This window comes from Falco cherrug, chromosome W, assembly GCF_023634085.1.
Source record: "Falco cherrug isolate bFalChe1 chromosome W, bFalChe1.pri, whole genome shotgun sequence".
Taxonomy (NCBI): Eukaryota; Metazoa; Chordata; class Aves; order Falconiformes; family Falconidae; genus Falco; species Falco cherrug.
The window spans coordinates 8,110,934-8,128,401 of NC_073719.1; the positions used below are offsets into that span (position 1 = coordinate 8,110,934).

At 39.8% G+C, this 17,468-nt stretch overlaps 1 protein-coding gene across 1 annotated transcript; it reads right to left on the reverse strand.

The window, feature by feature from the left end:
• Positions 1 to 316: 316 nt before the first annotated feature.
• On the reverse strand, positions 317 to 16,777 carry LOC129734631 (uncharacterized). The gene is made up of 3 exons (XM_055698266.1): positions 16,596 to 16,777; positions 13,874 to 15,305; positions 317 to 428 (listed from the first exon to the last, which is right to left on the reverse strand). The coding sequence occupies exons 2-3, from the start codon at positions 14,923 to 14,925 to the stop codon at positions 317 to 319; spliced, it is 1,164 nt and encodes a 387-aa protein (XP_055554241.1). The 5' UTR covers positions 14,926 to 15,305; positions 16,596 to 16,777.
• Between the last annotated feature and the right edge of the window lie 691 nt (positions 16,778 to 17,468).

A 17,468-nucleotide genomic window follows, 5' to 3' on the forward strand; every position in this document is an offset into this window, starting at 1 on the left:
AGAGGAAAACACAGTCTGCCGCGATTGAGAGACTGGACGCAGCTTGATGCAAGCAAATGTCAATTTATTGTACACAATCACGAGTTTATATATGTTTTCAGTAGCTACGTATTTTAAACAGATTGGTTCTTTAAGCTAAGCGTTACATACTAGGCAATCCCTGATTGGTTAACAACAAACAAAGGACACTTTAAGTAAGTTTCCACAGTCAGCAGTTTGCACAATTTGTTACTTCTCCTTTGGCGCCATCTGTTCCTCATTTCAATATCTTATCTCAACAGTCAGCATCCTGTTGGTTGTTATCTATTCACCCTCCTTATCCTCCCAGGGTTTGTGGCCCACGTGTTCCAACAAGTCCCTGCTCATCAGTTGGACCGTACTTGGAGACTTGCCCCTCAGGCCTTGTCCCACAACAGTCCATCTGCCATCTACAGCATAACAAGAGAACTTTCAGGTATTTCAGATAGCCTGTGTATCTGTGTATGTGTATTGGGTGTGAATGGCAAGGTTTTGCTAGCTGGGGGGGGGGGGGGGGGGGGGGGCTACAGGGTGGCTTCTGTGAGAAGCTGTTGGTAGCTTCCCCTATGTCTGATAAAGCCAATGCCAGCCAGCTCCAAGACAGACCCGCCACTGGCCAAAGCTGAGCCAATCGGCAACGGTGGTAGCACCTCTGTGAGAACATATTTAATAAGGGGAAAACAATGCTGTGTAACAGCAGCCGGAAAGAGAGAGGAGCTTATTGAGTTTATTTCAATGTGGCTCTAATAGCAAGTGTTTCACACAGACTGGTAATGGAGAACAGAGAAACCATTCAACGTATGAAAATCAGAAGACTAGTGCCATTTTAGGCACTAGTTGAGGTACAGGAAAGATGTGACTTCTCGTTTGAAGCAATTTGAATATAAAATGAGGAATAAACAACATGCAAAAATAAGCCTTTCAACCTGTGAGTATGAGTTTAGTTGTATATGTTACTTGTAAATATGCCAAAATGCTTTAGCTATTTTACTTATCTTTGCATAAAGGGTATGGGAAGTATACTGTATGATAAAACTAAACAAAAAATAATGGTGATTCATTTTTATCTGAAATAAAAGCATGAGTACTCTACCAAGCCCAATTTTACTTCACTAGTCTAAATTTTAAATGATAGAGACATTAGCCATGGGTGAGCTGCAGAAGTTTATGGAGGAAGAGCTCTATGGTGACTGGGCTTACAAAATTAAAGTCCATCTATACTAAGTAATCTTGTCATACATAACTAAAGTGATTTTCTTTTAAAAGCTTTTTGTCAGTTTGATGTGACCAACTTTAAAAAATAAATCATTTTCACAGGTAAGTTCTAGCCAAGAATAACATGCTTAGTTAGAAAGTTATTTTGAAAACATCTTAATATTGTGACTCCTATCACACCTTCAAGGCTTTTCATTAAAAATACATGGAAGTTAAAATCTAAAAGCTGAGGCGGGGGGGCAGATAAAACCACTTTTATGCTGCAAATATTGGCATAATATGCCAAAACTATGGAACACAAAAAAAAAGAATATTATCAATCTTATGAAAGGTGGCCAGTGAGACTCTTCATAGTAAAGCAGACAAGGTCACATTGAAGATGGTCAATTCAAAATTAGTTGTGCTGAATGAAATATAAACTAGTTCTTTAAAAACAGTCCAAGGATTAAGGAAGCACAGAGAGTTTCAGCAGCATCAAGTGGTAATTTAACAAATATGGTTTTTAGTTTCTCTGTCAACAAATCATCAACATAACTGCAGGAAAAGTAAATACACAGCTGAAGACTTCTTTAGTACTTAGCAAGACAGTAAGGAACTCCAATTAATTAAATAAAGTTCCAATAACTTCCAATAATTAAAAAGTTCAAGAAACTAACCTAGCTAGTTAGTACTATCTCTATTTGTATGCTAACTAGGCAGCCATGATTCTTCTCAGAATGAAAGTCATAATTATGAATGAATCATAATACTGAATAATTACTGGATATGATACTGAAAATGATGGAATTACTTTTAATAATTCTCATTTGTTGTGTAAAAATTAATATTACAGGTCAATTTTAAAACAAAACTCTAATAATAGTGCAATAGTTAAATATTTATAAATATGAGTAAACAAGTATGTATGAAAAAGTAGAGATAGAAATGTAAAGTCTGGACTTGACCTACCTGTTACTTCAAAGTAAATGCACCAACGATTTAGAAACAACAGCAGCTTTGGATTTTGATGCCAAATGCCAGTAAAGCTGTGTAACTGCCATTACCACCTAAAAAAAGAACATTCAGAACTGCATGTTAACTTCAAATAGTCATACATATCTATCACATTTGCTTCAGACCCACAGAATTATCAACTCATTCTTTTTCAGAAAGCAAAATGCATGCCCAGGTTCTTCGAAATCAACAAAACAGATAGGAGGAAAGACACCAGAAGAAAAATTTTATTTCTAAAATCAAAGCTAATAAGTACCTCTCATTCCTCGCAGTATTAATTGTATACTACAATATATAGAAAGACCAAGGAAAAGGGACAAAGGGAGAAAAATATAAGTAATTGAAACTGTAAACATACTGATAATCTTAATAAGCCAGTACTGAGATCATTAGCTATACAAATTAATGAGGAAAACCTGGTTTTTAAATCTTCTGCAAAGTTTGTGCTTTTATTAAATACAGGTTCAATATTACCTTTTATTTAGTTTCCACTAAAAACCTTCCATTTCATTATTCTATTATGCAATTTATAAAATGAAAGCTTTTTTTACTAGCAACTTCTAGTCTCGAATCCAACAGAAAGTTAAACCTACAGGGTTCAATATTAACATCCCAGGTAGCAAAAAGCAGAAAATAGATATGAAAAATTTAAAACCCATATTTTTTTAAAAAATATTTTTCTTTTTAACTTTTCTTATAATTGAAAAACAAATGATGAACTTTATGCTAATGAATAAGTTATGTCACAACTTTCCCTACAGTACTGTCAAGATCAACTTTATGTTCAAAACTAAACAAATCATAGAAAGGAGACTCCAAGTGAAGTCATCATTATGACACTTGACATCTTAAATCTTATTGCCAATAAATCAAAAATTATTATTAAACAATAAAAAGTGATAAAAAACATGTGAAAAGATGAAAGAACTGGAAGATTTTTAGCAACATACTGACGTACGGAATTAGACTCTATAACTCGAAAGTTATAAAGTAGGTATGTTTATTGCGCACAGATGCACGGGGGATCGCTCCTCCACAAGCGTGCATACCCGAAGTGATGAACCATCTCACATTTATACAATAAAACAAATGAATATTCAATTAATGCCTTTACATATCCCTTACCTAAACCCGCTTACTCTTGCTTCCTATGTTAATTAGCTTATCAGTCCTTTGCCTGGAATGTGGTGGTCTTGCAGGTTTGTAGGTGATTCATGTCCAGCAAGGAGACAGCACTCCCTCTAGATAACATTGGAATGTCTCTCATCCTTTTCTCATTCTTTTTAAAATAGCCCCTTGTTAGAGGAAGAAGGGTAGGTGTCTCCTCAAAGCTGTGTGCCTATGTGACCAGACACCACACCCATGACCAGTCACCATACCCACATTCCTTGAGCAGACATATACAATCACAATCGATGTCCATTGTCCCCATTTCACACTATTTCTCCATATCAATACTACAAGGTTTTTTACTACTGACAAATATCTAAGGTCAAAGAGAGAACAATTTAATTGCTGGTAAATTCTATGAATGGTACAAATATTGGCATAATAGCATTCAAAGAAGCATGATTTTACTTGATAACTTGCACTTAAACATCTCAGTTTAATAACAGAAAGTTAGAGATCATAAATCAATACCATATTTAACAGATATGAAGAAAATGATTTATGGAATACGGAAGATAAACAACTGAACCTATTCTCAGTGCGATGTGGTGGCAATCATATCTAACAGTTGGGTTTTGTGTGAGATGTGGAATTATCTCATAGATGCTGAACAGTGATTTTAGAAAAAGGCTGTGCTCTAAGAAAATTGTTATTGTAAAACTGCATTCAGTTTATTTCCAAAGTTTTCTGGCAGATTAGAAGTGGTTTTGAAAAGAGTTAGACATTAGTCAGAGTCTAGAAACTTATTTCAGGTAAGAAAAAAACCCCGATTGTTAAGCTTGACGTGCGGAATTAGACTCTATAACTCGAAAGTTATAAAGTAGGTATGTTTATTGCGCGCAGATGCACGGGGGATCGCTCCTCCACAAGCGTGCATACCCGAAGTGAGGAACCATCTCACATTTAACAATGAACAAATGAATATTCAATTAACGCCTATACATATTCGTTACCTAAACCCCGCTTCGTATGTTAATTAGCTTATCAGTCCGCTTCCTGGAACGTGGTGGTCTTGCAGGTTTGTAGGTGATTCATGTTCTTGTGACCATCCGATCTTCTTCAGGTGATTGTGACCACCCAATCTTTTCCAGCAAGGAGACTTAGCACTCCCTCCCTCTAGATAGCATTTGAATGTCTCTCATCTTTTCTTATTCTCTTTTAAATAGCCCCTTTGTTAGAGGAAGAGGGGCAGGCCTCTCCTCAAAACTGTAGTTGTCACCGCACCCATGACTAGTCACCATACCCACATTCCTTAAGCAGACACATACAATCACAATCCATGTCCATTATCCCCATTTCACATTATTTCTCCATATCAATCCCCCCTTTTCTATTAAATTAAGTAAATTCTTTTACTTAAGCAGTCTTCCCGAATGATATAAAGCATCATACATAAGTGTTACCCTTTTAAACATTCTCCAAACCCACAAATACAACATAATGGTTAGTATTAAGGAAATTCCTAAACTGATCAATAAGATCACAATGGGGTGTACCATAGTGTTAAGAATTCCTGTTGCAGAAGGTGACCAGCCAAAGAGAGTATCCCACCAATTATGGTTTCCATCCTGTTCTAATCAGGGTGTCTCCCGAAATCTTGGTGTTATCCTTTTCATTATGTTTGACACCCTACTTTTATCCTATCTCCTAATTTTCCCCATAATCGGTCGACTTTGTGTACATCCTCCCGGTCCCATTGATTCCTTTGGTACACCTCATTTTCAGAAAAAAAACACCATAGCTAGTTTGTCTTTGAGTCCACCCTTCCCATTATTCCAGTGTGTTTTTTTCTGGGCATGATTCCAAGGCCAGTTATCAGGCTCTTGGTTGTAGGCAAGAGAGAGGGTACAAAAAACCACAAATGGTTTAAACCCACTATTGATCATTTTAAGAATCTAAACGTTCCTCATATTTGATCAAAAATATCTTTGTTTGTTTGAGTTGGGGCTTACTGATAACAAGTTGGGCAAGACTGGCCACTGGCTCAGTCCCAGACTCTTTTGTTCTATATTGTTTGTTGTGGTGCCCTTCCCATATGGTGGATCCGCAACCGCTCAGGTTCACTTACTTGCCACCCACATTGTTCCCATTTGTCCGAGTAAATTTGAGTTTCAGTTCTTTTTTATCTGGGGTTACTTTCCACGAAGTTGCAGGGGCTTTCTTAATCCGGGTATGGTGAATCCAAGAATTCTGTCCCTCAACCTTGATTGCAGTGTAGGTGGTGAGTAGGACTTGAAAAGGTCTGTTCCACTGTGGTTCCAGGGTTTTATCTGCAAAACACTTAACGTATACATAGTCTCCTGGTCGTATATCGTGAACAGGTCCATCCAGACCCCTACTGCATGTTCCCATCACATGCTTTTCAATTCTTATTAATTGTTTGTTTAGTGCCACCATATAGGAAGTCATTGTTTCTTCACCAATTTGTGAAGACATCCCCTTTTGTACCCCATAGGGTCGTCCATATAAAATTTCAAATGGGCTAAGTCCCTCTTTTGCTCTCGGTCTAGTTCGAATTCATGTAAGAGCTAATGGCAAAGATTGGGGCCAAGTTCGATTTGTTTCTTGACCTAACTTGACAATCTGTTGTTTGATTAGATGATTCATCTTTTCCATCTGGCCACTCGATTGTGGTCAGTATGGGGTATGTAATTGCCAATCTATTCCTAGATGGTGGCTGATCTGTTGTACTATTCTGGACACAAAATGTGGTCCTCTATCCGAGGACATTACTGCTGGGACTCCAAACCTAGGTATTATCTCTTGGAGTAGTATTTTGGTCACTTCCCGGGCTTTAGCAGTTCTGCACGGGAAGGCTTCTGGCCAACCTGAAAAGATATCTGTTAGTACCAATAAATATCGATACCCCCCTTTTCTAGGAAGTTCCAAGAAATCGATCTGCCAATGTTGCCCTGGAACAATTCCTCTACTAATGTTCCCTAGTTTTATTTTATTTGCTGTATTGGGATTATTGCGTAAACACATTTCACATTGCTGAGTCACCTGTTTTATTACAGTATACAAGTTTCACCCTTTCAATTTCTGATTTAGACTTTTATATAAAGTATCAGCTCCCCAATGCGTCTTATTAATAATAGGGCTGTGGTCCATATTAAATTGGATGGTACCACTATACGACCATCCCTTAAATAAGTCCACTTACTTAATTTTATTTTATCATTCATGTCCTGAATTACCTTTAAGTTTTCTTTAGAATAGTTTGGCTCTTGATCTGTACTTACAGTTTGGATTTTATCATCTGGTATTAAGGATAATTCCTCCTTTCCTACCTCCTCTGTTACTCGTCTGGCCTCATGGTCGGCCAGGCGGTTTCCAATTTCCAAATCAGTGCCTCAGAGTGGGCCATGCCTCATATCAAGGTCTGGCATGGCATATGTTCCCACCGCTCAACGCCTACTAGGTTGCAGCCAGCAGCGGAGCTCAAGATTCTTCTTGGTGGCAAACACAGAGGCCAACCCAGTCTTGCCCTTGACTATGGTAGGAGGCACCTGACCAACCTTATTCCTTGTACTTCATTGTCAATGCAGTTTCATCTGCACATCCCATAACAAGTCACTGTCATGGCAAAACACACAGATTTACATTAGTAGAACTACTACAGAGTGTATTTTATTTCACTTTTTCTGCCAATATCCCCACAGCCTTGCTGACCAAGGGATATTGTTTTTATCTGAACTGAGCAAGCCTCCCCCTTATCATTTTACTGTAACAGGTAAAGCATTTTTCACCTTTCCTGGAATTTATTTTCAGATACACCTGGTTAAAAATTTCTCTTACTTCAGGGAGGTCCTCTTTTCCTCTTTTCTGCTGAATTAAAGATAAGCTCAATATTTCAATTACTTGATCATATTTAACTTTTAATTTCATTTCCCCTTCTTTAAACGTCTAGATGTTCTAATAAATCTCATCCCAACAAAGATTTTAGTGAATTTGGCATTCTTATTTGTTTTTTTAGTTTGTACTTTAAAGGTTTCAGGATGTTTTCCTGGTGGCCAGCAGCTCCCACAACTGTAACAAATTTATTTATTTATTTATTACTGAAGTTTAACAAATAAGTTGGTTTTGTATTCACTAAAATTCCACCTCATACCCATTCCCTGCCCTAGAAGGGCCGTTACCGGTCCTGTTGTACTGCAAATGCTGCAGCAATTGGGGTGACATTGTCAGGTTCTTCTGCTCAATTGTCAGCAATAGCAACCCCTCCTCCTCCTCAGCAGAAGGGTTCGGGGCAGGAGATGCTCTTCCTGCTCTGCAGGTTACACACGCCTGCCTCTGCAACAGCACTTCTGTTTTAACTCTTTCTTACCCTGAATGCAAATCTGCTACTTGTTGCTTTAAGCCTGTGTTATTACGTATCATGCCGTTGTAGGCAAACAGAAAACATCCTGCCATGCATCCCAGCATGATTCAGTCGCACCTTCGAGGGGGTACGGGGGTTTGTACAAACTCACCCCAACACTTTCACAAGGTCTTTGATTCTCCACACACACACGCACGCCTCAGGTTTTACATACATCAGTACAAGTTTTTATATCTTACAACGTGTTTCATTCTGGTTGCTCCACAGAAGGAACCGCAACCTGAGCTTTTTAACACAGAAATTTCAACAAGAACATCTTTCTAGTTTAGGTCTCAGTTTTTTCCTATCCTTTTCTAGAGCCACAATCAAAGATCAGGTGATGTTAATCCCACACTCTTTCTAGTGCTAGTACCATAGGATCCCGAGGGGGTACTAATCCACAGTCCTTTTGCCACTCAGGTTTGTCCTGGAGGACGAAGAACATGTCTGCATACGATACTTCGTCCCATTTTCCTTCTCTTCTCAGACACAACATTAATTGCAGGAGAGTGTTATAATCTAACGTTCCTCCCTCCTGAGGCCATTTCGCATCGCTCTCCAATTTATACAAAGGCCACCACTGATTACAATATTTAACCAATTTCCTTCTATTTTCGGTACCACCATGTCCTACGAGTTCCCTCCAATGTTTTAATATACAACCCAAGGGCGATTTTTCACAGGGCTTACTCCTTCCATTTCCCATTTTGCAATTTTAATTACTTTGTTTTTCTCCGGCCGCCTTAGCCACCCAAGGTCGGAAACGCGGATAGAGCTTCTTACTCGTTTTGCACTCAAACGCCTGTCTCAAGCACTCTTGCACTCACACTCAGTCAAAATAATTAAGCTATACACGGAAAATCAAAATGCGCATCTCAATCACACCATTCACACTCTCCGGGCAGCCCGCAGTCACACAAGCAGTATGTTATACGGTACCGTGCACTTATGTACAAACTCTTAGGAACACTAACAGTTCACAAAGTATGCATTTCAATGAACAATTGCCAAAAAAAGCAAACAATAAACAAAAACCAATTTTTCCTGGTCTTAAGCAGAGTGTTAAGTTTTCCGCTATTTGCCACGAATTACCAGAATGTTAATATTTTTCAACATACATTTCATAACTCCGAGTTTTGAACATATAACAAGACAACACATAGAACAAACAAGACACAGAGCGCTATTTCAGTTGTTACATTCCAGGAATTCCCCAATTCTTAAAACAACCTAAAGGAAGTTTTTAGCTTCCTCTTTTTCCTACGCAAAAGTTTCCCTTTTACTTTTGCTGTGAGGTCCCTCTGGTTCCTGTGAGATTCCGCCTTATTGCGTCCCGCCCCCCGCTTTCCGTCACGAGGCCTCCGGGCTTTTAGGAATGGCAGTAACCTCGGGTTTGCTCGATCTGCCCTCAAGATCGCTAGCGGCCACCCCTTGGTCAGCAAACCCCCTCCCAAGGTACCTTTCCTCCTGGGGACTACGCTGCGCGCCGGACGTCTCCGTGCGTCTCACCAGCCGCCCCGTTACTAAACATACCGTTTTATCCGTGGATCCAGGGGTTTCTCTTCTGCTCCCGGGTGAACAGCTAAGAAGAGGAGGCTCCTCCGAGGAAATCTCCCGGGGCGCGCCTAGGAGCGTCCGCTCCGCAGCTGGTCCCTCAGCCGAGCAGAAATCCTCCTGCCTGGCTCGCCAAACTGACGTGCGGAATTAGACTCTATAACTCGAAAGTTATAAAGTAGGTATGTTTATTGCGCGCAGATGCACGGGGGATCGCTCCTCCACAAGCGTGCATACCCGAAGTGAGGAACCATCTCACATTTATACAATAAAACAAATGAATATTCAATTAATGCCTATACATATTCGTTACCTAAACCCCGCTTCGTATGTTAATTAGCTTATCAGTCCGCTTCCTGGAATATGGTGGTCTTGCAGGTTTGTAGGTGATTCATGTTCTTGTGACCATCCGATCTTCTTCAGGTGATTGTGACCACCCAATCTTTTCCAGCAAGGAGACTTAGCACTCCCTCCCTCTAGATAGCATTTGAATGTCTCTCATCTTTTCTTATTCTCTTTTAAATAGCCCCTTTGTTAGAGGAAGAAGGGCAGGCGTCTCCCCTTTGTTAGAGGAAGAGGGGCAGGTGTCTCCTCAAAACTGTAGTTGTCACCGCACCCATGACTAGTCACCATACCCACATTCCTTAAGCAGACACATACAATCACAATCCATGTCCATTATCCCCATTTCACATTATTTCTCCATATCAAGCTTATCAAGAACAGGTTGGGTGGTGACTTAATTGTGGTGCAGTAATTGTTTTTGCAATGATATGAATATTCACTGTCACTGGAAGTCTTTTCTGAAGATGCCTACTCTTCATTAACAGGACAAACTGAGGTTAGAAATAAAGTTCAATTATGTGAGTAATGCCACAGTGATTCACCATCAGCATGGTCTTTTCTGTTTCTAAAAGTACCTGCATCTTAAAATATCCTGGAAATAGTACAGAGCATACTATACTCATGATGCCTATCTGTCCTGGAATCCTGACAGGGCACCAACACTAAGAATTTGGCTTGGATTGACAAAGAATTTAGGCATATAATTGTCTAATTTAAAAATGTGAGACGCAAAGGAAAGCACAATTTAATAAATCAATAACAGCTATGATTCTCTTTGTGAGTCTGCATCACTAAAACTGACAGTTTGTGCCATCCTAGACTGCTGAGAACTTAAGCATTAAAATCTAGCTATAGTATAGTCATCACATGCTATAGAAGTTAGATTCAAATGTTCTCATATTTTCTCTAATATTTTGTTTGTCCTTAATATTTGGACCATGTATTGCATTCAGTTCAGGTGTTTTACTTAGTAGCTGTGGGAAAATTACTTGAGGGGAATTAGAGAAAACTGGGACCTAATAGAAACATAATATTGCAGAAAGCTTTTTAGGGTAAAATACAGTTATCACTTTCAGGATGGATGACATGCACGAAATCTACTTTACCACAGCTCCTTAAGTGACACACCCTGCCATTTTAGAACATGCTGATAGAAGAAATGGAGGGTGGAGTGGAGTGGAGACACCATGGTTAGCCTCTGTTGTACTCCCTGCAGGAGAGGGAACTTGACAGTACCACACAGTGCTGAGATGATGTCCGCTGCTGAGCCTATCATTGTGGTGAAATTGCTTTCCTCAGATGAGATGATCTCATTGCAATACCAACACACACCTCCATCCCAGTTACCTGCCTCCAAGGTACTACAGCTCATTGGGCACACAATACCAATCAGTAACAAAAATATGTATGATTAGAGTCACTCAAGCTCCACCTAAATGTGACAGAAATTAACTGGTCTTGGACTGAAATAAATCCCAAAGGGGGGGGGGGATTATTATCTACACTCCCAAATTACCAAACTCTTAGTGTTTAACTATATGTTAAACATTTCTGTGCACAAAATTCAGGTCGAGCAGACCCACTCTCTCAAGTCATCAAAATTGATGAATGAAAGAACTTCTAATCAAGGGAGTCAGCCTTGAGAAACAAAGAACAGATGGGGAAAAGAACATGGTTATCTAAATTATGCAGAAAGAAGCCTACAAGTGAGAAAGTTCTGGCCAAAGTGATAAGGTGAAAATAGGACAAAAGTAATTGTGGTAGTGGGAAATCGTGACCTCCGACTCAAATAGCCTCCTCAAAAGAGGGCAAAACCCTGCTTGAGGAGCATGCGTAGTTAGTGAAAAACTTCAGTAGTGCTATTTGAGGATGCGTACTAATTTGCATTAGAAGCAATAAACTTGTAACCAATCCTGTGCATGATAAATGAATATGCAATGTACTATGAAGTATAAAACGTGAACAAATTGGGGGAGAAGTTAGGGAAGATTCCAACGTAACTTCTGGGATCAGTCGACAGGCTTCTCCCCCATAGGGACACCTACTGGGTAAGAAATTTATTCTATGACTAACTCATGCTAGCTGTTATTAGGTGTATTGATTTAAGGTTGTTTTACAGTCAAGTGTATTATCACTGGCAATTTTTGAACCTTATTCTGTCACAAACTTGTATTTTGTATAACAAAAATATTCACCTGAAGTTCATTTTCGAAGAGGGTCCCCCGTGGAGAGTCGGCCAAGTCATGACAATCACACCAATATGGCTACATGCCGTGCTCACTTTATTAAACAAACAGGTCATATTTATAACTTAAACCGACTGCTCACCCGACTTTACACACAGGTGATTGGATAAAGGTTTCTGGCCACATGGGTGTCCATGTCGCTGATTGGTGAGCATGCTGCAGGCACCTGATCAGAGTGTGCTTATTAGAGTGACGTGCGGAATTAGACTCTATAACTCGAAAGTTATAAAGTAGGTATGTTTATTGCGCGCAGATGCACGGGGGATCGCTCCTCCACAAGCGTGCATACCCGAAGTGACGAACCATCTCACATTTATACAATGAACAAATGTGCGGAATTAGACTCTATAACTCGAAAGTTATAAAGTAGGTATGTTTATTGCGCGCAGATGCACGGGGGATCGCTCCTCCACAAGCGTGCATACCCGAAGTGAGGAACCATCTCACATTTATACAATGAACAAATGAATATTCAATTAACGCCTATACATATTCGTTACCTAAACCCCGCTTCGTATGTTAATTAGCTTATCAGTCCGTTTCCTGGAATGTGGTGGTCTTGCAGGTTTGTAGGTGATTCATGTTCTTGTGACCATCCGATCTTCTTCAGGTGATTGTGACCACCCAATCTTTTCCAGCAAGGAGACTTAGCACTCCCTCCCTCTAGATAGCATTTGAATGTCTCTCATCTTTTCTTATTCTCTTTTAAATAGCCCCTTTGTTAGAGGAAGAGGGGCAGGCGTCTCCCCTTTGTTAGAGGAAGAGGGGCAGGCGTCTCCTCAAAACTGTGGTTGTTACCGCACCCATGACTAGTCACCATACCCACATTCCTTAAGCAGACACATACAATCACAATCCATGTCCATTATCCCCATTTCACATTATTTCTCCATATCAATCCCCCCTTTTCTATTAAATTAAGTAAATTCTTTTACTTAAGCAGCCTTCCCGAATGATATAAAGCATCATACATAAGTGTTACTCTTTTAAACATTCTCCAAACCCACAAATATAACATAATGGTTAGTATTAAGGAAATTCCTAAACTGATCAATAAGATCACAATGGGGTGTACCATAGTGTTAAGAATTCCTGTTGCAGAGGGTGACCAGCCAAAGAGAGTATCCCACCAATTATGGTTTCCATCCTGTTCTACCTTTTTTAAAACTTTCTTGATCCCCTCTACATCATGATGGACCATAAGAAGAGTTTCATGTCCCTTTTCTTTGGTTTCTTCCAGTATATGTTGGAAATCTGCATGTTTTTAATAGTTCTTTTATACTGCTTATATTATAGTCCTATGGGGGTAGGAATTATTATCTGTGATAGGGTAAAATTGGATTTTAAGAATTGATGAGACACTACTGGGGCTAAGTAACTAAAATCGCATCCTGTGATAGTAGTAAAATTACAAATACAATAATTTGAATACTGTGCAGTCTCTTTTACCTCCCCATCTACGGTTATTGTGTTACACTTAGTTCTCAAACACGCACATCCCTTCCCTGCATATATAATTACTGCTTTCAAGTTTGCATTTGGTCGGGCCTCGAAATGACATATTTTCTGATCTGTATCTAAACAAGTATCCTGAGCCATTATAGTATTGCTTTCACAGAGGAAGCCCTGCTGCTCTCGCATAATACAAGATTCCAAATCTACTGTTTGCCACTTGTCGCCTGTCTTTCTGGCCCATGTTCTATGTTCAAAAGGGTATAGGAGCACCCCATTATGGTTAATTCCAAGGGCTACAATGGGGTGTATGGTAATTATTACTGCATTACGTATGGTTAACACAAAAGCTGTGATGGTGTGTGTGTTGGGGTCATAGGTAAAGTTCACCATATTCCACCATGACTGGAGTTTTCTTTCTACCTCCGTAGCACTGTCCCAAACCATCTTTCGAATTTCTGTAGGAAATATGCCTTCCTCTCCTTCTCTTATTATGGATGCAGCTATTGATTGCATCCACATTTGGGCTTGGATGCAACTTAGAGCCGGGGCGACGTCATCCTGTAAACTGCCTAATGCCTTAGTGATGAGTTGATGATCTTCCATGTTTATTTGTTCCCACCTGGGGAGTACCTTCGATATCAACCATTGGTGTGCCCCTAATGCCAATAATGAAGATTTTAGTGGTTGTTGTAGTTTTGATAGATCGGCCGTGGTGGCGGCTAGTTTATTCATTATCACCTCTGAGTCTATGGAATTTAATACTCCGAGTCCTGTTCCCAACATTCCAGTTACATCTCTCACTATTCTGTTTTGATAAATATTTCCCCTTTTTCTTAACCAAGTTGTCCATCCCTCATAAGAGGTTCGTAAGAAGGGGGAACAGGATGGCTTAACATCAGAAACATTGACTTGTATTTGTAACTCTATTCTTTTAAGAGACCATTCTGGGTTAAACAACATTTGTTGCTGACCTGTATTTCTGATTACATATGGTCCAATTGTATAAATCTTTGGATCTGGTTTAGTTAATTTAAGATCAAGCGTTAATGGGGTTGTTGTAACTGTGGTGGTGGTAGGAACAGTGGTTAGTATGATTGTTATTTTGATCTTATAAGTCAGAGCTGTTCCTGGGGATTCCTTTCCTAGGCATATTATAAAGATGGGCTCGGTTAAGGTAAAATTGTGCCAACATTCCCGTGAATTAAAGCACATGGTTGTATTTAGAAGGGTAAATTCCTTATCTACCTTTCTGACATTAATCAGGGTGTCTCCCAAAATCTTGGTGTTATCCTTTTCATTATATGTTTGACACCCTACTTTTATCCTATCTCCTAATTTTCCCCATAATCGGTCGACTTTGTGTACATCCTCCCGATCCCATTGATTCCTTTGGTACACCTCATTTTCAGAAAAAACCACCATAGCTAGTTTCGTCTTTGAGTCCACCTTTCCCATTATTCCAGTGTGTTTTTTCTGGGCATGATTCCAAGGCCAATTATCAGGCTCTTGGTTGTAGGCAAGAGAGAGGGTACAAAAAAACACAAATGGTTTAAACCCACTATTGATCATTTTAAGAATCTAAACGTTAAAATCTGTTTTGATCAAAAATATCTTTGTTTGAGTTGGGGCTTACTAATAACAAGTTGGGCGAGCCTGGCCACTGGCTCAGTCCCCGACTCTTGTTCTATATTGTTTGTTGTGGTGCCCTTCCCATATGGTGGATCCGCAACTGCTCAGGTTCACTTACTTGCCACCCACATTGTTCCCATTTGTCCGAGTAAATTTGAGTTTCAGTTCTTTTTTATCTGGGGTTACTTTCCAAGAAGTTGCAGGGGCTTTCTTAATCCGGGTATGGTGAATCCAAGAATTCTGTCCCTCAACCTTGATTGCAGTGTAGGTGGTGAGTAGGACTTGAAAAGGTCCGGTCCACTGTGGTTCCAGGGTTTTATCTGCAAAACACTTAACGTATACATAGTCTCCTGGTTGTATATCGTGAACAGGTCCATCCAGACCCCTACTGCGTGTTCCCATCACATGCTTCTCAATTCTTATTGTTTGTTGAGTGCCACCATATAGGAAGTCATTGTTTCTTCACCAATCTGTGAAGACATCCCCTTTTGTACCCCATAGGGTCGTCCATATAAAATTTTGAATGGGCTAAGCCCCTCTTTTGCTCTCGGTCTAGTTCGAATTCGTGTAAGAGCTAATGGCAAAGACTGGGGCCAAGTTAGATTTGTTTCTTGGCCTAACTTGACAATCTGTTGTTTGATTAGATGATTCATCTTTTCCACCTGGCCACTCGATTGTGGTCGGTATGAGGTATGTAATTGCCAATCTATTCCTAGATGGTGGCTAATCTGTTGCACTATTCTGGACACAAAATGTGGTCCTCTATCCGAGGACATTACCGCTGGGACTCCAAACCTAGGTATTATCTCTTGGAGTAGTATTTTGGTCACTTCCCGGGCTTAAGCAGTTCTGCACGGGAAGGCTTCTGGCCAACCTGAAAAGGTATCTGTTAGTACCAATAAATATCGATACCCCCCTTTTCTAGGAAGTTCTGAGAAATCGATCTGCCATTGTTGCCCTAGAACATTCCCTCTGCTAATGTTCCCTAGTTTTATTTTATTTGCTGTATTGGGATTATTGCGTAAACACATTTCACATTGCTGAGTCACCTGTTTTATTACAGTATACAAGTTTCGCCCTTTCAATTTCTGATTTAGACTTTTATATAAAGTATCAGCTCCCCAATGCGTCTTATTAATAATAGGGCTGTGGTCCACATTAAATTGGATGGTACCACTATACGACCATCCCTTAAATAAATCCACTTACTTAATTTTATTTTATAATTCATGTCCTGAATTACCTTTAAGTTTTCTTTAGAATAGTTTGGCTCTTGATCTGTACTTACAGTTTGGATTTTATCATCTGGTATTAAGGATAATTCCTCCTTTCCTACCTCCTCTGTTACTCGTCTGGCCTCATGGTCGGCCAGGCGGTTTCCAATTTCCAAATCAGTGCCTCAATGGGCCATCTTATGTTCTTTCTTCCGGGATGACCCTCTTATAACAGAGGGTGCCATTCCTCACATCAAGGTCTGGCATGGCATATGTTCCCACCGCTCAACGCCTACTGGGTTGCAGCCAACAGCGGAGCTCAAGATTCTTCTTGGTGGCAAACACAGAGGCCAACCCAGTCTTGCCCTTGACTATGGTAGGAGGCACCTGACCAACCTTATTCCTTGTACTTCGTTGTCAATGCAGTTTCATCTGCACATCCCATAACAAGTCACTGTCATGGCAAAACACACAGATTTACATTAGTAGAACTACTACAGAGTGTATTTTATTTCACTTTTTCTGCCAATATCCCCACAGCCTTGCTGACCAAGGGATATTGTTTTTATCTGAACTGAGCAAGCCTCCCCCTTATCATTTTACTGTATCAGGTAAAGCATTTTTCACTTTTCCTGGAATTTATTTTCAGATACACCTGGTTAAAAATTTCTCTTACTTCAGGGAGGTCCTCTTTTCCTCTTTTCTGCTGAATTAAAGATAATATCAATATTTCAATTACTTGATCATATTTAACTTTTAATTTCATTTCCCCTTCTTTAAACGTCTAGATGTTCTAATAAATCTCATCCCAACAAAGATTTTAGTGAATTTGGCATTCTTATTTGTTTTTTTAGTTTGTACTTTAAAGGTTTCAGGATGTTTTCCTGGTGGCCAGCAGCTCCCACAACTGTAACAATTTTTATTTTTTTTTTTTTTTACTGAAGTTTAACAAGTAAGTTGGTTTTGTATTCACTAAAATTCCACCTCATACCCATTCCCTGCCCTAGAAGGGCCGTTACCGGTCCTGTTGTACTGCAAATGCTGCAGCAATTGGGGTGACATTGTCAGGTCCTTCTGCTCAATTGTCAGCAACAGCAACCCCCTCCTCCTCACCAGCAGAAGGGTTCGGGGCAGGAGATGCTCTTCCTGCTCTGCAGGTTACACAAGCCTGCCTCTGCAGCAGCACTTCTGTTTTAACTCTTTCTTACCCTGAATGCAAATCTGCTACTTGTTGCTTTAAGTCTGTTGTTATTACGTATCATGCCGTTG

Coding starts and splice junctions, on each gene's coding strand:
- LOC129734631 (XM_055698266.1), bottom strand. CDS start 14,925: ATGATCAATAGTGGGTTTAAACCATTTGTGTTTTTTTGTACCCTCTCT. Junction 429..13,873: donor AGTTGCATCCAAGCCCAAAT/GTGGATGCAATC, acceptor GTTATGCTGTAG/ATGGCAGATGGACTGTTGTG.